This window comes from Diachasma alloeum, unplaced genomic scaffold (assembly GCF_001412515.2).
Source record: "Diachasma alloeum isolate Michigan unplaced genomic scaffold, Dall2.0 Dall_scaffold_00200, whole genome shotgun sequence".
NCBI lineage: Eukaryota > Metazoa > Arthropoda > Insecta > Hymenoptera > Braconidae > Diachasma > Diachasma alloeum.
Window position 1 is genome coordinate 2747629 of NW_021680365.1, and position 20311 is coordinate 2767939.

The window sequence follows — 20311 nt, forward strand, 5'->3', positions numbered from 1 at the left end:
CCATAAATACCTTAAGGGGAAACGGAACTCCTGTGTCTATATGATCTTTTAGAATTGTATTTTCTCCTTCAATTATTATTTTCTATTTATGAAACTACTTCATGGACTCAACAATGCAATGATCCAGTCGATAAAGTAATTTCATAGATGTAAAGTAATAATTGAAGGAGAAACCACAATTCTAAAAATTCATATAGACACAGGAGTTCCGTTTCCCGTTAAGCATAACATACGCTTCAGAAAGTGTAAAAGATGTTTAAGTCTGTGTGTGTGTGTGCAGATTTTTACCGAAGACTACAAACTTATTTTTCCCAGTGGGTGATCACCACCATTAAACACTCATTTTTTCTCCTCATATTCCCAATTGCATGAGACCTCATCGTTTTTTGTCCTCTGAAATTCCTTTTTTAAATAAAAGAAGGCTTGAAATAAGTGGGGAAAAAATTGAAAAGTCATTAAAAAGATATTTCGAACGCAAAAATGGTCGAAATGGATTGGAAATTTGTTCTTGAAATATCATTTTTTTTGTTCAGCGATTGGCTTTCTGCGAGAGAACAATAGATTCCCCTCTGTCTCACCTCCTACATGCCCACCCCGCCATAAATACCTTAAGGGGAAACGGAACTCCTGTGTCTATATGATCTTTTAGAATTGTATTTTCTCCTTCAATTATTATTTTCTATTTATGAAACTACTTCATGGACTCAACAATGCAATGATCCAGTCGATAAAGTAATTTCATAGATGTAAAGTAATAATTGTAGGAGAAACCACAATTCTAAAAATTCATATAGACACAGGAGTTCCGTTTCCCGTTAAGCATAACATACGCTTCAGAAAGTGTAAAAGATGTTTAAGTCTGTTTGTGTGCAGGTTTTTACCGAAGACTACAAACTTATTTTTCTCAGTGGGTGATCACCACCATTAAACACTCATTTTTTCTCCTCATATTCCCAATTGCATGAGACCTCATCGTTTTTTTGTCCTCTGAAATTCCTTTTTTAAATAAAAGAAGGCTTGAAATAAGTGGGGAAAAAATTGAAAAGTCATTAAAAAGATATTTCGAACGCAAAAATGGTCGAAATGGATTGGAAATTTGTGGTTGAAATATCATTTTTTCTGTTCAGCGATTGGCTTTCTGCGAGAGAACAATAGATTCCCCTCTGTCTCACCTCCTATACATGCCTACCCCACCATAAATACCTAAAGGGGAAACGGAACTCCTGTGTCTATATGATCTTTTAGAATTGTATTTTCTCCTTCAATTATTATTTTCTATTTATGAAACTACTTCATGGACTCAACAATGCAATGATCCAGTCGATAAAGTAATTTCATAGATGTAAAGTAATAATTGTAGGAGAAACCACAATTCTAAAAATTCATATAGACACAGGAGTTCCGTTTCCCGTTAAGCATAACATACGCTTCAGAAAGTGTAAAAGATGTTTAAGTCTGTTTGTGTGCAGGTTTTTACCGAAGACTACAAACTTATTTTTCTCAGTGGGTGATCACCACCATTAAACACTCATTTTTTCTCCTCATATTCCCAATTGCATGAGACCTCATCGTTTTTTTGTCCTCTGAAATTCCTTTTTTAAATAAAAGAAGGCTTGAAATAAGTGGGGAAAAAATTGAAAAGTCATTAAAAAGATATTTCGAACGCAAAAATGGTCGAAATGGATTGGAAATTTGTTCTTGAAATATCATTTTTTTTGTTCAGCGATTGGCTTTCTGCGAGAGAACAATAGATTCCCCTCTGTCTCACCTCCTACATGCCCACCCCGCCATAAATACCTTAAGGGGAAACGGAACTCCTGTGTCTATATGATCTTTTAGAATTGTATTTTCTCCTTCAATTATTATTTTCTATTTATGAAACTACTTCATGGACTCAACAATGCAATGATCCAGTCGATAAAGTAATTTCATAGATGTAAAGTAATAATTGTAGGAGAAACCACAATTCTAAAAATTCATATAGACACAGGAGTTCCGTTTCCCGTTAAGCATAACATACGCTTCAGAAAGTGTAAAAGATGTTTAAGTCTGTTTGTGTGCAGGTTTTTACCGAAGACTACAAACTTATTTTTCTCAGTGGGTGATCACCACCATTAAACACTCATTTTTTCTCCTCATATTCCCAATTGCATGAGACCTCATCGTTTTTTTGTCCTCTGAAATTCCTTTTTTAAATAAAAGAAGGCTTGAAATAAGTGGGGAAAAAATTGAAAAGTCATTAAAAAGATATTTCGAACGCAAAAATGGTCGAAATGGATTGGAAATTTGTGGTTGAAATATCATTTTTTCTGTTCAGCGATTGGCTTTCTGCGAGAGAACAATAGATTCCCCTCTGTCTCACCTCCTATACATGCCTACCCCACCATAAATACCTTAAGGGGAAACGGAACTCCTGTGTCTATATGATCTTTTAGAATTGTATTTTCTCCTTCAATTATTATTTTCTATTTATGAAACTACTTCATGGACTCAACAATGCAATGGTCCAGTCGATAAAGTAATTTCATAGATATAAAGTAATAATTGTAGGAGAAACCACAATTCTAAAAATTCATATAGACACAGGGGTTCCGTTTCCCCTTAAGCATAACATACGCTTCAGAAAGTGTAAAAGATGTTTAAGTCTGTGTGTGTGTGTGCAGATTTTTACCGAAGACTACAAACTTATTTTTCCCAGTGGGTGATCACCACCATTAAACACTCATTTTTCCTCCTCATATTCCCAATTGCATGAGACCTCATCGTTTTTAATCCTCTGAAATTCCTTTTTTGGCTGGAAAACAAGTGGTCCCCGACGACGGAGCTCACGGAAGTGATTAACCGTCACAACGGGAGAGCATCCATAAGAATCCACCGGGATAGACGCAAGGGCTCTCTCCCTTAAGAGAGAAAAAGGAGAGACGCGACGGTATAGTGCACACAGGAGTGAGTCGAGCCTGGAGGGACGATGACGAGGATCCCACAAGTACAGAAATGTACACTCGAGAGAGGAGGAATGTCAAATGCACCAGTGCATCAGCCATTCCGGGAAAATGATGTTAAAGATTCTCATTAATTTCGGCAAAACCCGAGGGGACTGGCGGGCGGATGATATTCGGATGCCAACGAAGCGTATTTATTTAGCTGGAATCCGATAAAATTTAATCAAACTTTTTTAATTACTGAAATGCAAATAAGGTTGTCTCTCAAACGTATTATGTTTTAGCTTTTTATTCTTTATTTTTTGCGGGAATTCTAATCAACAGTCAATATTTTCGTTGCGGAATACTTCACGCAGTGCGAGACGAAAAACTTTTCTGAAGGACAGAGGAGCGGGGGGAAGGGTATTTGAGGATGACAAATCGATTACAATTTTTGCCTCAGTCGCTTTGTTAAGGAATTGTTCGTCAACAAAGCAAAAATCCATGAGAATGGTCATTTTTAGTTAAATTATTCCTTGAAAAGGAGTAGAAATCAGGAAAATTCCGGTAAATATATTCTTGAATTTTCAATTAAATTGAAAATTCATCGTACTGTAGTACTGAATATTCAGATGGCATTAAAAATTCAAATAAATGATTAATTAATTAATTAAATTACCAATGAATGTGATGCTTGTTTAAATTTTGCATTCAAATAATCGTTGAGCGGCCAGATAAACGAAAAAACACATGTCTCGTTCCATATTTTTTCATTTTTCTTGCCTCTTGTGAACTTTCCTCTTGTCTTGCCTTCTCCTTTTTACCAAGAGTAAAATCTGTCTTATTTTGCCTCTTGCAGCAGTACTCTTGTCTTCTCTTGTTTCTCTTGCGCTTTATTCTCATAGCATTCAAAAGTTTGTTGATTTTCCAACTTTGGAAAAAATTACTTCCACTGATTATTCGAATAAAAAAAAGAAAATTTAAAATTGATTCAATCAACATTAAACCGACTCTCTTCAACTTCACTTTCATCGAATAAATGGATGGTATAGATATATATTCTTTCACATTTGAAATTCCATCGAATATTTAACTAAATTAAAAATATAATACAATTATTTAATGAAGAAATTGAATTGTATTTACTAAAAAGATATGTAACGATGAGTTATATACTACAGCAGCAGAAGATGCTACAAAATGACTATTCGGAAGCATATTGTTAATTCATTAGCAAAAAAACTATACTATATTAATATAATAGCAATTTCCCACTCATAAAAAATGAGGTGATATATAGATTCCCAATAATTACAGATGCCTCCCTAAAAATTAGTGATAATGTCATTGAAATTGGTGCCAAGATCACTGAAATTCCGAATTTTGCACTCACTGAATTTTACAACCGCGAATCCCTAATACTTGCGGATAAATTCCTGAAAATCAGTGACATTGCGCCCCTCATTAAACTCAATGAGCATTCCACCCCCAGCTACTCAAACGCGATACTCAGAAATACACGAGAAATGGGAAAGAGAAATCTCCCATAATCCCGTGACTCATCACCAGGAATGAGACATCGTGCCCGTTTCATTTATTTAGCAAACGTCATGCCACGTAATCGGGAAAATTGGAGTCACTTGCACGGAAGCTTTTTCCCAGTATTTGTTCAGCGGGTAATTTCGCCCGTAGAATAACCCGTGACGATCGCAACCGGCGTTATTTAAGGTTATGTTATCAATTTTCAGGGGCAGAGGAACGGAGCAAACGGGGACAGAAAATTAATTAGGACGATTCATAGTCAGGCATGAAGGGCGGTTAACTCGTTTATTTGGATGGAGCTCATTGGGCCCGGAGTAATCTGAGATCTCGGCAATACGCAAATCGGTGGAAGAGACAACAGCGCTGGAGATAGAGGCAACTAGGCTATGTTCCAACGCGGCAAACAGAAAATAATGGGACGGGAGCAGGGCGGGAATACCCCAATTTTCACTGCTTCATTCGCCTTCATCCAGCTTCTGCTCCACCATTTCCATTGTTATGGATATTCTTTTGTTCTTCCTCCAACGTACGTTAACGTCATTTTCTATACGGCGGATATTCCTAATATGCGAGATGAATTTTGGAATGTATTTCAGATGGGGAATGACGGGTGAAGTCGAGAGGATTATTCGGAGAGGGACTGGGAATTCGTTATTTGGAGGTTTATATGCAGTCGGCGGTCATGGGAGAATGACTTTTCATTTTTATACTAGCAGGCTACGTCCCCTGCTCGCTCCGCTCGCCAATCCCCATATAAATCCCATATGACTCCCATGATCCTTATTCTGACCCTTGTGACCCTTAATCTGCCCCTCATGACCCTTATTTTGAACCTTCATTTCTAACCCTTAATATTAGAGTCTCAATTTCGAGTACCAAATTTTCATTACAAGACGTCGATTTGGATTTTTATAATGTAGAGACATAGAGACACTCATTTTAACCCTTGTAACCCGCAGTTTCTAACGCCCATGACCCTTATTTGGATCGTTAATCTGACCCTCATTATAACCCTCGTGACCCTTATTTTGACCCTAGTGACCTTTAATTTCTGACCCTTGGCTTTTAACCCCCATAACCCTTGTTTGGACCCTTACTCTGACCCTTGTCATCCTTATTTGGCCCTTAAGCTAACCCTTATGACCCTTAAGCTTGCGACACTTAATCTGACCCATATGACCTTTATTCTCACCCTCAACACCTTTCTTATGACCCTTATTCTCACCCTTATAATTTTTCTTTTGACCCCCGTAACCCTTATTATTACCCTCATGACCCTTATTTTGATTCTCGTGACCCTTATTTTTACCTCATGACCCTTATTTCGAGCCCTGTAACACTTAATTTCGAGTACCAAATGTTCATCAACAGAAATCGATTTGGATTTTTATAATGAAGTGAGGTAGACTGACAAATGAATCAGATAGGATTCTCTATTTGAAAATTTGTTATTCATATCAACAATGGCGTTGCTGGAAATTAATAAACTTATGGATTTATTTCAATGAAAATTTTTGCAATAAGCAGAAGACATATTTGATGAAATAGAAGATTTGTCCAATTCACATTTTCCATTGATTTACTGAGTAAATTGTGAATTTTCAAACAAGAAATTCCTTAAATTTTCTGTGGACTCCATAGAAATTCTCAATGCCAGAAATTTCAGCCAAAAATTTTCGTCAAGTAGATTAGTCCGCGCGCGTATTTCCTACGCCATGGGGCTTAATGTATGTCAATTTTAGTGAATAATCTTATATTCGATTTCTGAAGTTAATATCAAATTTTCCGAAGGAAAAGTTTCAGGAATGTATTCTATTTTTTATATATTATACATCCAGTGTGACTTTTTTTGAAGCCAATCTATTCGGCGTATTGTGTCATTACATTTTTTTATAAATAATGATAGAATACATTAAAGATATTACGATACACTGATAGAATGATTCATTTATTCCAAACGAGATTCGTTAACTATTAACGAATGAACATTTGGTGAGACCGAATAGACCCTAACCTCCAACCAAAATCCATTCGTTAACAATAACCAATCCGTTCTATCAGTGTACAGTGGGACCTCCGTAACTGCTCACCTACGTAAGTGTACGTAAGTGCGCGCTATCCCACCACACGAGGGGAAGTGTTCCCCCACCGTTACAATTTTCCTTTATGCCCGTTCTCACTCTAACCTCTTCCGCTCTCTATCTACAATGCGCAAGGACTGTGCGCAATAGTATTCTGTTTACCCGGTACTTCGCCGTGTGCGGTTATCCGTGAAACTACATGCATCTCTTCCTAACTCAGCGCTCTCGCTCTTTCGCTGGCGAAGGAGGGTCCTTTCATAAGTGCAAATTCGAGAACCCAAACCCCGGGGGGCGTGCAGTTACGGAGATTCCACTGTAATACTACACTATATTATATATACTATGGATAGTATGCAATATATGATAGACTACTATATGTATTATAAAATATAATGTGCATAGTAAAAAAAATGAAATAATAAACTGATAATAATAATATGTATAATGTCTTATAATATAGTATAGTATAGAATATCATATAATAAAGTATTATCGTAATATCTTTAATGTTTACTATCATCATTTATGAAAGTTCTAATGACACAAACCGCCGAATAGATTGGCTTCAAAAAACGTGACACTGGATTTTTTATTAAAGGATGACGTGGGAAAAAACTGGCATCCGAAGTTTTTTTTTAATAATCTTTATCTCTCGGTATTTCTGGCTATTCCAGCTTGGCTCGAGTAGTCATGACAAAGAGTAGAATGAAGGATGATTTGTTTTTGAGAGGAAAGACGAGGAGCTGCGTGATGAGGATGTAACCCGAGTTATTTTACAGAGTTCTTGATCCTGGTCGTCAACGCGGAGGGAGGAGCCTTGTTACCGGTTTTAAGTACTTGCGAATCCCTGAGTAATAACTTAGTTGGGAGGATTTTCCGAGGAATATGAGAATTTTAGCAAGGGTACGGGATGAGTTACATTTTATTACACATGGTGAACAATAGTTTTCAGAATCTTATAAAGTAGATATTCCAATTCCACGATTGATGATAGAAATCATGATGTAGATGGAAAATTGAATGTCGTCCCATTATTGAAACCATTCCAATGCATATTGAATCCTCGGATAAAGGGAAATTTCAAGGCTGATATATTTACTTTAAAGGGTCAAGCAATACATCATTAAAAAATTTTGTCAAAATTTTCCGTGCCAAATTTCGGAAATTTTTACCGTGTTGCAATTCCACTGAAATTTCAGGAAATCTCGTCATTGAAAATTCAGAATTTTGTGGAAAAATCAAACAGAACTGTAAATTTCCGTTCCATTTTTTCCTGAAAATGAATAGAAAACCAAAAAATTCTGGTAAATCAGTAGCGAAGTGGTCGAACGGTTCAAGTCAATGTTGGCGATTGGCCAATTTTTAATGAATATCTCTAAATCTAAGAGAGATATTCATTAAAAAATTTTCTCATGACTTTTTTAGTAGCACTTAATTCGCTTTACAAAAAGGGTTATTATGGACACTTAACTATGTCCCTTAAATTCGGAAATATTTCCGGAAAACTCAACCAAAGACTAAATTGACTTAAACCGTTTAACCACTTCACTGCTGAAATATATTCCTGAATTTTCGGGACAGTGTCACTATAAATGCGATTTAGGGGGAAAAATCATGAAATTTCTGATTTCCCTGAAAATTCAATGTAATTTGGCACTGAATATTCATATTAGATTGGAAATTCAAATAAATTAAGGAATTTTCCTCTTTATGCCCCCTAAAATTCTGGAATTTTACTGAATTTTCAGTGAAATCAGAAATTTCATGATTTTTTCCGCTAAATCGCATTCAGTGTCACTGTCCTGAAAATTGGTAGTCAATTGTCCATGAAATTTCATTTTTGTTCCAACAGTGTATAAGGATCAGATATTTCACAGATGAAATGGCCTCAAGAGTCAAATGTCTTGAATATCAGACTTCAGAAGGGTCACATCATCATAATTTTGTACTTGTCCGAAAGATGATGGGCAATTGGTTCGCAAGAATAAAGCGACTTCTCGAATCAAGTCAAGTGGTTTTGGCATTCAATTTTTTGGCATTTGGGACTGAAAAACTATTCAATAAATTAATAACTAGACTTGGTTTGAAAAATCATTTTCTTGTCACAGAAAAATTGTCCTCGTTGTTCCGACAAGTACAAAATCTTTTAACAAAAGTTTTTTTTTCTCAGGGCAAGATATTTTTTTCTTCTCAATTTTCAAATCATCAATTTCTTCATACAAGTGGAGACGTAATTGTCAAAAAAATTGTACTTTTTTAGTAAACCTTGATTTTTTCAGATATGTAGCTTCCACCACGTTCATGGCCCAGAAATTTTCTCACCGCGTAATTCAGAATTTTTCCAATACTCGTTTTATAAAAGACAAAATGTTCTATAGAAGACAAAATGTTCGAGTTCTGTCTATTGAAAGGAGATACCGATATTGAATCGCGAAAATGATATGGAAAAGAAGTACCCCATTAACTCCGAATAGAACGTTGAAAATCGATTTTGTCCTCGTTAAGATGTCCATTATCTTTTACTTCATTCGCAAAATCGAACAATTTTCCTTCGATCTCCGCGGCATCCAAAAGGTCTTGAATGCTTTTTACCAAATAACTCAATAGAATGGAAAATGTAAGGAGTTGTAGATTCATATTAAAGAGGAATTTAGATCAAATAAATGATTTATTTGATTTTAATCGAGGATTTATGTGGGATGAATGGGTTACATATTCCATGAAATGAAAAAATTCGTATTAAAAATTCACAATTTGAAGAAAAAATCAGGGAAAATCGGAATTCGAGTCCTCGTTAGGGTGTCCATTATCTTCTACTTTACTTGCAAAATCGGACAATTTTGTTTTAGATCTCCATGGCATTTAAAATTTCTTCAAGGCTTTTACTAAATAATGTAATAGAATAGGAAAACATTCGATAAAATATATCAAATGTTTAAGCATTCGATGAAATATATTTTTTTCGGATTTTTTGCGAGCTGCGTTTTTGCGAGCTGCGTTATTTTATGAAAATGTGATTTTCTTAAAATAAGGAAACCGTTTATTTGTTCAAAATAAATTGTTTGTATAATATAGGGGGAAGTGAAGCAAAATGAAGCAGTAAAAATACGGCTATTTGATGCAATTCAAGCAAAAAATAATAATTTTATTAAATTAAATGTTATTAAACCCTCGTGACCCTTTTACTAGTAATTTCATTTCAATTTTTTATTAAATTTTTTTTGTTTCTTTTTATTTCCATTTTTTTGTATTTTTTTTTAATTCTGATGAGAATTAAAACAAGTTAACAAAAAAAATATAACAAAAAAAATTTTTTTCTACTTAAATTACGTCAAACAGTGGTTTTTTTGACTGTTCCATTTTGCCCGCCTCTCCCCTAAGGAAATCCTTTTTCTTGAAATAACTAAACAAATTCATTCATTTGCAATAAAAATATTCTCGAAATAAATAAAAAATTTCAAACAAAGATTTTTACTTGATTAAAAAAAAACATTTTTTTGGCTGCACCCAAACATTCCCATAAATCCATCAACCCCACCCCCACAAAGTCGCTAATACCATACCTTAAGTAAGGGTTCAAAATAGTTGTTAGTATGCAGAGACGACAAGCCCTCAGAATGAATGGTAACCCAGTCCTCGCTCGGCACAAGAGGTCCCCCCGATCGATATCTCCTCCAAAAATCACAAGAAGGTGGAGAAAAACTGGCTTTTTCTCCCCCTTAAAACCCGGGCTAAAGCGAAAATGGCAAGATCGAGGTCAGACGCAAGAGAGAAAGGTAGGTCGATTTAATTTTACGAACTTTTCACTCCCCAGTACCGCAGTACTTGCACGTTCGACTCGCAGCTACTTGGCTAGTCGTGCCAAGTACGCCACTGAGAATTCGTCGCTCGTTTCATCCCCCGTTGCCGAATAGTTTTCAACTTTCGACAGCCACCGCTGCCATCTTTCGTTACTTCATCCTCTCCCTTCATCCCGCAAGCCTCTTTAGACCGTTATGTACGGTCGTGTCTCATTCAGCGAATAAATTTTCAACCGAAGACCCGATGACGGCCACTTTGATGCAACTGCAGCGGCTGAGGTAAGTGGCTCTCGCATTTTAAACTCAAAAGAGTTAAGTTCCTCTGTCCTAGTACTACTAATGAATCTCTTGGGGTTGAGGAGGAGCGAGTAAATAGAGAATCTTGCGGAGTTCTTTGATATTCCGTGAGTTCTTATGACGATTCACTCAGCAGATGCCGAGAAGATTAATAAAATGTCTTAACACGGCTAATTGATGTTGCCTGGATGAAAAGAGAGGGGGGGAGGGGCAATGGAGCTTTTAAATGTACCCGAATAAATTTTCCCGGGCATCAGTGACATCCACGGTTATACGTGCAGTCGGACAGGTACGTGACAACGAATAAATTCTCCAGTCCCAACGGTATCAGGTAATAAATTCATTTTACTCCTGGTGGAGTCTAAAAATGAAAAAATTTGGCCAGCTGAGTTACAGTTCATTCGCGTATGCTAATTGATCAAAATATCAGGGTGAATGGAAATATTTTGTAGTGCTTGATGTGCCGAGGGGAGGGGGGAATTATTATTGTTGATGGGAATTTGTGGAGTTATCTGGCAATTTTGGGTGTTTCAGTGGTGTCAACTCAATTCCAGATGTTGTAGATAACGATAATTTCTTCTTTTATATGAGTAGATGAGGACCAAATCAGCAGGACAAAAAAGTTTATGCTGGGAATTTTCGTTTCAATTTTTTTTGGTAAAAATGGCGATTAGACAAAAATTTTGAAAAAAAACAATCGAAAAATATGGATAATTGAGGGAGTTATAATTTTTTGAAAATTGACAATTTTTGTCCAAAAATATTTGTTTTTTAAAATGGCCCCAATATTTCTGCGGGGTTTCACGCTACCAAATCGTCCTTTGGCACACGTAAAGACCATGAAAAAACCTTCAAAGTGAGATGTCGTACGTAATATTATCTTCAGTTTGACGGGATTTATACGAGAAAATATATTTTTTAAATCGCTGATCACTCAAAAAGCTGATTTTTTATAAATCTAAATTTTTCACCAAAAATTGCCTATAAAATTGTCAAGAATTTTGGCACCAATTAGAGTTTGAGACAAGGATTGAAAATGACTATCGTCCAAATAAGTGAATATTCAATTAAATATTAGCAAATGGTGGAGGTTAGACTCATTATATTCTCTTATTCATCTTCAGTGTGATTTTTTTAGTGAAAAACTATTATTTCTCTAATTATACAATGGAAATACATTTTTCAAAGAGCTTTCATTTGTTGGGAATCAAGAATTCAATTTAATTGACTCATTTTTAATTATTCAATTGAATATTCAGATATTTAGGGGATAATGGCATTAATAATAGCGATTTTCAGTCATTTTTAATAATTGTTATTCCAAAATTCCTTTCATTTTATTGACAATTTTTGGTGAAAATGTCAGATTTAAAAAAAATCGATTTTTTAATAATTAACGATTGAAACGTATTCTCCTCAGCAATTTTGGGAAAGTCAAAATTAACGAAGAATTTCTCAAATTTTAAATTATCCCAAAGTTTCGACTCCCAGAATCAAAGGACTTCCACTTCATTCTTCGGTAGTATCAACTACAAGTTCGGCCCAAAGGCTTGTAAATTACTACACACCTAGTGTCTTCTTCAAGATGAGGAGAAATTCGAAACACGTAGGAACTTCCTCCGTCAATGCAGATATGAAGATCTAGTCCCAAACTTTATTGTTGCTGAGGGCGAAATCACCGTTCACTTCTCTAATGTTAGTGCTAAACTTAAGTTCGACACTAAATTCGAACTGAAAGTTTAGGCCAACATCCGTACTTTTAATGATCAGTATGTATTTATACAAATTTGTAAAAATGTCGAAATTTCAAATGACCATAACTCGCGAACTACGCAAGCTAGAGCAAGAAAAAAAAAGAAAAATGCTTGTTTTCAGGAGGTCTATACACTCTGTGAAAGTCCTGAGGAAGAAAAAATAGGAGGTCGCACGATTTAGTCGATCGGGCTGGAATCTCCCAAAATATACTTGACAATCTTAAAATAAGGTATTATTTTTCGGATGTACTTTTTCCACAGCTTTTGTCTCCATGTATTTATTTCATTAAAATGAAACATTTTCCTTGCAAAAAATGAGAAAATAAAAAGTAAAGAATTTCCTTCAATTCAAATGCGCCATTTCTCTAGGTACAGTACATGAATTAACTTCACTCAATACATTTTATCACCCCCCCCCCTTGCTGCACCCACGGAGAGAAATATTCAATAACAATTACGTATCTTTTCCGAAATTCCAGAGCGAAATGTGGTTGTAGGAAATTTTACGGAACTGTCATGAAATTTTTCCAGAGCGTTCCGTAATTATTATCTGAATGTCCAGTGAAAAATTACGATACCGTCACTTAAATTTCCTGAGTCCATTCCGTAATCAGTGAGTGAATTGAAGTTACGTAATTTTTGTACTTCCTCGAAATTACAAAACAACTTGAAGCAAATATCATGCGTCAAGTATCTCTGTACTGGTGTAAAGTACCTCAGTATTTGTCACAAGTACTTTTGTTACTTGGGACAAGTAAAAAAATTACTTGTACTGAGGATTTGGCCGGCTCTTTTCAAAAGTACCAAATAAACTCAATATAAGTTACTCAAAAATGTTTTTCTACCTCTTCTAAAAACCGAATTTCGTCAAAAATTCAAAAATCCAAATAATTCCCTTTTTGTGAGTAATAAAATTGAAAAGAAATTGAAAACAATTTTTCGAAGCCTTTTAAATGTTGATAACAACATAAAACATAAAAACCTCAACAAAATTGAAATTTTCCAGGTTGGAAAGCATACCAATAATTCTCGAAAGCATCCATAAAAATCGCAATCTATTGATTTTTTCCTACAAAATATCTTTTGCTGAACATTTCTATATACAAAAATGCGTAAGAAAGCCCATTCTGTCCGGTAATAATATTCACATTTTTCAATAAAGTAATCAATTGAAAGTACTGAAATTAAGTCCTAAAAGTACTTGAGAGAAGTACTAAAAGTACTTGTGAAAAGTACTAAAAGTACTGGCAAAAAGTAGTGAAGCTATTTCCCCCACTACCATTTCTACTCGATGGGCAGATGTGGTATTTCACCCAAGGGCACAAAATGTACTTGGAACGAGTATTCTTGAACTTTTCAAAAGTGAACTTCCCCCAAGTACCGGTCGGTACTGGTGATAAGTGCTTTTTTTGGGTGTGATTGTGTACCATCCGTGCACTTGTGGGAATCGAAAATGCATTATTGTAAAGGGAGCAATGGACTCACCGAGGAAGGCACTCTCGTCATTGTCGAGGTCAAGATCGAGATCTGAGGATTGTCCGTTGGTATTTGAATGCTGATTGCGCGTTACGAGGTCCATGTCCTCGATATTGGACTGGCACTCGAGATGCCGTTGCTCCAGATAGCCAGCGGCAAGGAGTTCAGCCAACAGGGGCAAATAGGGGGACGTAAGTAAACGCGGGCTCGTTCCACGCACACAGCCAGGTATCCAGAGGCCAAGGAGACCACAGGGTACCGCGGGTACCGCACCCGCACTCACGAAGCCACCGTTCAAAAGTTCACCGCACAACATAGGTATCACAGAGACTCAACTATAACGAATGGGTCTGTTACCGCGCCGATGAGGTGCCGGTTATCTGTGAACATGAAAAATTAAACATCTATTGTTATCTATTTAATCAATCAATACCAATACACGGAGAGAAATATTCAATAAAAATTACGTATCTTTTCCGTAATTCCGGAGCGAAATGTGGTTGTAGGAAATTTTACGGAACTAACAAGGAATTTTTGCAGGGCGTTCCGTAATTTTTATCTGAATCTACTGTGAAAAAATACGATACGGTCACTTAAATTTTCTGCACGAAGAGAAAAATTCAATATTACGCATCTTTTCCGTAATTCCGGAGTGAAATGTGGTTGTAGGAAATTTTACGGAACTGTCACGGAATTTTTCCAGAGCGTTCCGTAATTTTTATCTCAATCTCCTATGAGAAAATACGATACGGTCACTTAAATTTTCTGCACGGAGAGAAATATTCAAAAAGAATTAAGTATCTTTTCCGTAATTCCGGAGCGAAATGTGGTTGTAGGAAATTTTACGGAACTGCCACGGAATTTTTCCAGAGCGTTCCGTAATTTTTATCTGAATCTACCGTGAAAAAATGGGATACGGTCACTTAAATTTTCTGCACGAAGAGAAAAATTCAATATTACGCATCTTTTCCGTAATTCCGGAGTGAAATGTGGTTGTAGGAAATTTTACGGAACTGTCACGGAATTTTTCCAGAGCGTTCCCTAATTTTTATCTCAATCTCCTATGAGAAAATACGATACGGTCACTTAAATTTTCTGCACGGAGAGAAATATTCAAAAAGAATTAAGTATCTTTTCCGTAATTCCGGAGCGAAATGTGGTTGTAGGAAATTTTACGGAACTGACACGAAATTTTTCCAGAGCGTTCCGTAATTTTCATCTGAATCTACTGTGAAAAATTACGATACCGTCACTTCAATTTTCTGAGTCGATTCCGTAATTGGTGAGCGAATTGTAAGTTCCGTAATTTTCACTGAACATTTCTCTCCGTATAACTTTTGCACGGCCAAGGGAGTGTTAAAATTGAATAAAATGAAAATCAAAGAATATCGATAAGGGTAACACCAATCAATCATATTTATGATCTCGTTCTCCCGCAAGGTGGTGCTCCCAGTTCTTATCAACAACAAAAATTCTCATTGGTTTACAAATTTTCGAACTCACATAATGACGAAAATCCGCGAAAAGGCCATATGAGACCGGCTCACAACTTTTCACACATTATGAACTTTTTGCGCTGCGCCTCAGTTGCGGCACGATAATGTTCGCCAGAAAACTTTGAAACCTGCAGCAGTGTCATGCGATGAAGAAAAAAAACACCAGAAGTTGACGTTTATTATCACCGCGCGGGGCGTGACGATAACGTGTGCCCAGCTAGATCGTACGTGGCACGATGATCCGAGTGTAGGATTAGCTGTCTTGCACAGAGAAAAAAGTTGGGAAAAAATTACCAAACCAGTCAAATAATCGTGGTGCGAAATCCATTTCTAGACCTTTCTCACCCTACACCGGGGCACAAAGTGCGAGATGAATAGTGAATTTGTCACCGCTGACTCAGGAAAATTTAGTAAACGTGAGGGTGATTTAGCCAAAACTGCAAAATTTGCCATTTATGCTATTGCAAATTGTTCCATGCACGTGAATAATGAAGTCTCAAATTGAAACGATCAAGTGTCAAATTGAAAGAGTCAAGTCTAAACTTGAAACCTTTAAGTCTCAACTTGAAAGCTTGAAGTTTCAACTTGAAAGCTTCAAGTCTCACCTCCAGATTTTAAGTCTCGAATTAAAGTCTTCCAAAATCTAAAATTACCACTTTCAGAAATCTTAAATTGAGATTTCCAAGTTTGAGACTTTCGAAACTTTCAGCTCAAGACTATCGGGCTTCAAATCAAGACTTTCGAAAATCTTATTTTGAAACCTGTTGAAATCTAAAAATAAGGTAATATTTTTCGGGCGTAAATGTGTTTTTTTTAAACAAACAAATCGTAAGATATCCTCCACAAAAAGGGTTGCGTATTAAATTAGAATTTCGCTCCGCGATTACTATTGGTATAGAAAAATTTGCTGCGATTTTTAAGATAATGTTTATTCGACTTGTCTCTCTGCATGGAAAAACGCGTGTAGTACTTTCCATTGGAGCCGGCCAATGGTTACTGGCTCCTAGCATGACGCCATTGAGCCCGACAACCTCGTGGGTGCGGAGGCACTCACGTCGCATTGTCAAATGCAACAGGGCCGTAACTATCTCGTTTTTGCAATGAGGAGGTCGCAAAATATTTCTTTCCCCGGGGACGAGCATGGTCGTCAGGTACTATACAGAAGATTCAGCCAGAGTTGGGACGATGGTGAGGTCGTAACACGATCCGGCCTGTTTATTCGTACGAGGAAAACATTCAACTGAGACTATACAATGCAGATTTTATGCAGAGGAATCAGCATACCTGAGGGCGCCCACACTCGACTACATTTCCAAGTCATGAAGTCATTAAATTTAAAGGGCAACACTTCGATATCGATAGTAAAATTATTCTCATATTTCATTCGCTCGTATTTTCTGCTATCACATATCGATGCGTTCTAATGGGAAACTACGGTGAGAGGAAGAAGGATCTAATGTCACGAAACTAATTTCTCAAGCTATGCACTGAGAGAAAAATCTGAAGTCCGATTTAAAATAAGAAAATAGTTGAGGCAGTTTTGGTGAACGATACGATTTTTTTTTGTCTGCGGCACATAACATTATAATACCTTCACAAGCGTAATTTTTGCAAATCAAAATGCAGTTAAACTAATCAAATTTCAAAAGTAACCACGACAAATCTATCGTGAGTAGAACTATAAAATAGTTGCAATGACTACATTCCATTGTAGTAATCACTTCTCCGGCCATAGTTACCGTAACTCATGCAAAATTGTTGAGGACTTTTTGACTATAGTTCGATGGTGACGGAATATAGTCAGAAGAATCATATTTTTCTCTCAGTGTAATAGTGTCAAGTGAGTATTTATAACTCATTCTACGTTGGGTCAAAATTTGACCAATAATTCATATTCTTCCTCAGGGTAGGTCAACAATATTTTTAGAGGGGAATGTCAAACATCGAGAATTATGATTAATCCACATGATAATTAACATGAATTTGTATTTTTTTTATCATCGAGCCACTCTAATGAAAGCGTGCCTGAGGTGTCCAACCTCCCTGACAAATGACTTAGATATCAGCATTCTCTAGGGCGGAGTTCGCCAGTCCGACAAATCGTCCAAAAAGTACGTAATTTGCGTTTGTTATTCCGACAGCTGGGAATACGATAAATATCGAGGAGAGTTCAATTCCCTCCCATGAACTTTGTGACAAAACACGAACGAAACATGACACGCAACTAAGACCCTCAGAGCACCCTCATACGAAGCCCTATCAGCGAGTCAATTTGGGGAATTTACGGGTTTTTAACTTTTGAACATCTAAATTGCTATTAAAGTACGTTTCCCTCTCCGGAAAAATCCACTCCGACTTAACAACCGAATATATTTGTAAAGAACTCCAGAGACAATTCCAAATACCGTGAATAACTTTCGAAATTTCTCCGGTAATATTCTTCAACTCCTGAATTATTCAACGAGCCTCTACCGACAGGAAGTGGGAGTGAACTTTTTTTTATATCACGGGAGCATTTTTTTTCCCTCATCCACACTTTTCTCCTCCACAAAATAAATCCTTTAATGAAAAATTTAGTGTAACGCTTTTTAAAGCCAATCTATTCTGTGTATTGTGTTATTAGATTTTTTATAAATGATGCTAGCACATCTTACAGATATTATGATAATATTGTATTATGTTATATTCTATACTATACTATTTAATAATACATTGTGCATGTATAATTCTATATGTAATATAGCACAATATCGTATACTCAATGTATGTTATTATTATTATCAGTTTATTATTATTTTTTTTATTATGTACATTATATTTTTTAATATAATATAGCATTATCGTAATATCTTTAAAGTATGCTATGATCATCCTATTCATCAAAGATGAAAGGAACGTGAAGTAGTCGCTGAAAAAAATCCCCGGTATTTTCAAATTCTTCAAATGCCAAAAAAATTTTCTGCATCATATTTTTCATTTTTTCATGTGTGAAGTTTTTTTTTATATCAAAACATATCTAAATTGCCTAATTGTTGAGCATGAAAAAAAAACAGTATTTCTAAATTTTTTAACTCACAAATTGATTTTCATTTCCCAAATTTTAATTTTTTCATGTTTATCATATGCAAAAATGATCAATTCTTGCTTCTCAGATTTTCATACATAAATTCTAAACTCTACAAAATTTATGAAAATTCTTCGGTTTCCCAAGTAATTCGAGAAAAATCTTTGAAGATGTGCGCTTATCTGAAAAACCGTGAAATTTTCTGAAGAATTCAAGAAATTTCTTCAGTTTTCTAGGAAATTAATTCATAATCCTCCCCTCATTTTTCAACAATTACAGATTTTATTCAGCTTATTTCAAAAACTAAAAAAAAGAATTAATCGAAGATTAAAAATTATTCATTGATGTTTCCCTCTTCATTCTCTTAATTCTCTGTAAGTCATTATCAATATTTACAAAACATCTATGAGTATATGAAGCTTAATAAATTCGATTTCTTCATTTTCACAACGAGTAGATAAGCGCGCGCGAAAGCGCAGGCACGGGTCTAGTTTATAAAAAATCTAAAGACAAAAAACGTCACACTAGATGTATTATATATAAAAAAATAGAATACATTCCTGAAACTTTTCCTTCGGAAAACATGATATTCGTACTTTTTACAAAGTACTTATAATATAAGACTATTCACTACAATTGACATATATTAAGCCCCATGGCAACACGCGTGCAGAGCGCGCGGACTAATCTAGTATTAAGAAAAAGGTACGAAAGTGGAGATGAATTTTCGCTTATATCTACCATCCATTCCGCTGCCGTGACTCTTCTTACAATCCAAATAATACAATTTCATTTTACTCCTATCTTCTATATTCCATTCTCGGAAATCTCTCAAGATGAATTGAACAGAGTCATAACCCAGAATGTATCCAGCTAGCCTGTCTATAAATCGGAGAGGTCAAATTTTTTTTCTTCATTCTTCCATCCTTTCGTATTTCCGTCTGGGTAAATATCAGACCGGCGATGGTACCCGGGTTCAAAGGAGATATCCAACCGACTCGATATTACATCTGACATGTTCCCAAAGTCGAGAATCACTCTAGCATGAACTGGTGGAATAGCTGTAGCGAACGGACTGATCACTCAGGATGGTATTTTAGGATTAATTGAGGCTGGGGGAGAAATTGAGGGATTGATATCAAGAGATTGCGTTGTTAGTGAAATATTTAATTTTCATGCACAGAGAGAAATATTCAGTAAAAATTACGGACCAATTCACGTAATCCGCAATGGGGAATCGTTTTCCGGCAATTTTTATAGGAATGTGAGAGAAGAAATCTGAAACGTTCAGTGAATTTTCATCACCGGTTCTTCACCGAATAAAGTACGAAATTGCCACGTAATTTTTCCCGAAGAAGTAAAATCTTACAGAAACCTTCCGACTTATTATGCCTCCAAAATCAAAAATTCTTGAACGTTCAACGATTTTTATTAAGCTGATGAGTTATTTCTACGTTCCGTTCCGTAAAATTTCTCAATCGTTGGGGAAAAATTACGGAACGACTTCCCGAGTCGAGGATTTGGTTCTGATTGGACGTACACAGGTCTTTCAAGATTTCTCCAGACCTAGATGGACCTGGTAAGTCCGAATCAGTTCTACGACGTACTTTTCCAGAGACCATTCGAATCCTCAGTTCTTTTCGGTCCTGAGAAGCCCTCCTCGATGCTACCGAGAACGCGTGATTTTACAACCGGGTGAAGGGGAAGGCATGTATGCGGAGGGTTGAAATTTGTAGCCAACGAGGAGACAGGGTTGCAGAATATATTTTAGCCACCCTCATCTCCCCGTTTGCAGGCGGTGTTTAAATAAAAAATAGTGAACGTTGATTCTGTATTTATTGACCCCCTGATGCCAATGAAACCCTCGGAGGTGACAGAAA

The 20311-nt window shown here is 36.0% G+C and overlaps 1 protein-coding gene across 2 annotated transcripts in view; it reads right to left on the reverse strand.

Annotated features, from left to right (window-relative positions):
* LOC107035717 (protein Fe65 homolog) overlaps positions 1 to 20311 on the reverse strand; it is a 168710-nt gene that overhangs the window by 131348 nt on the left and 17051 nt on the right. For both annotated transcript variants that reach the window (XM_015253274.1, XM_015253275.1), the window contains exon 2: positions 13881 to 14251. In XM_015253274.1, coding sequence (XP_015108760.1) covers positions 13881 to 14187 — 307 coding nt within the window. In that variant the 5' untranslated portion in view covers positions 14188 to 14251. The remainder of the gene's footprint in view (positions 1 to 13880; positions 14252 to 20311) is intronic.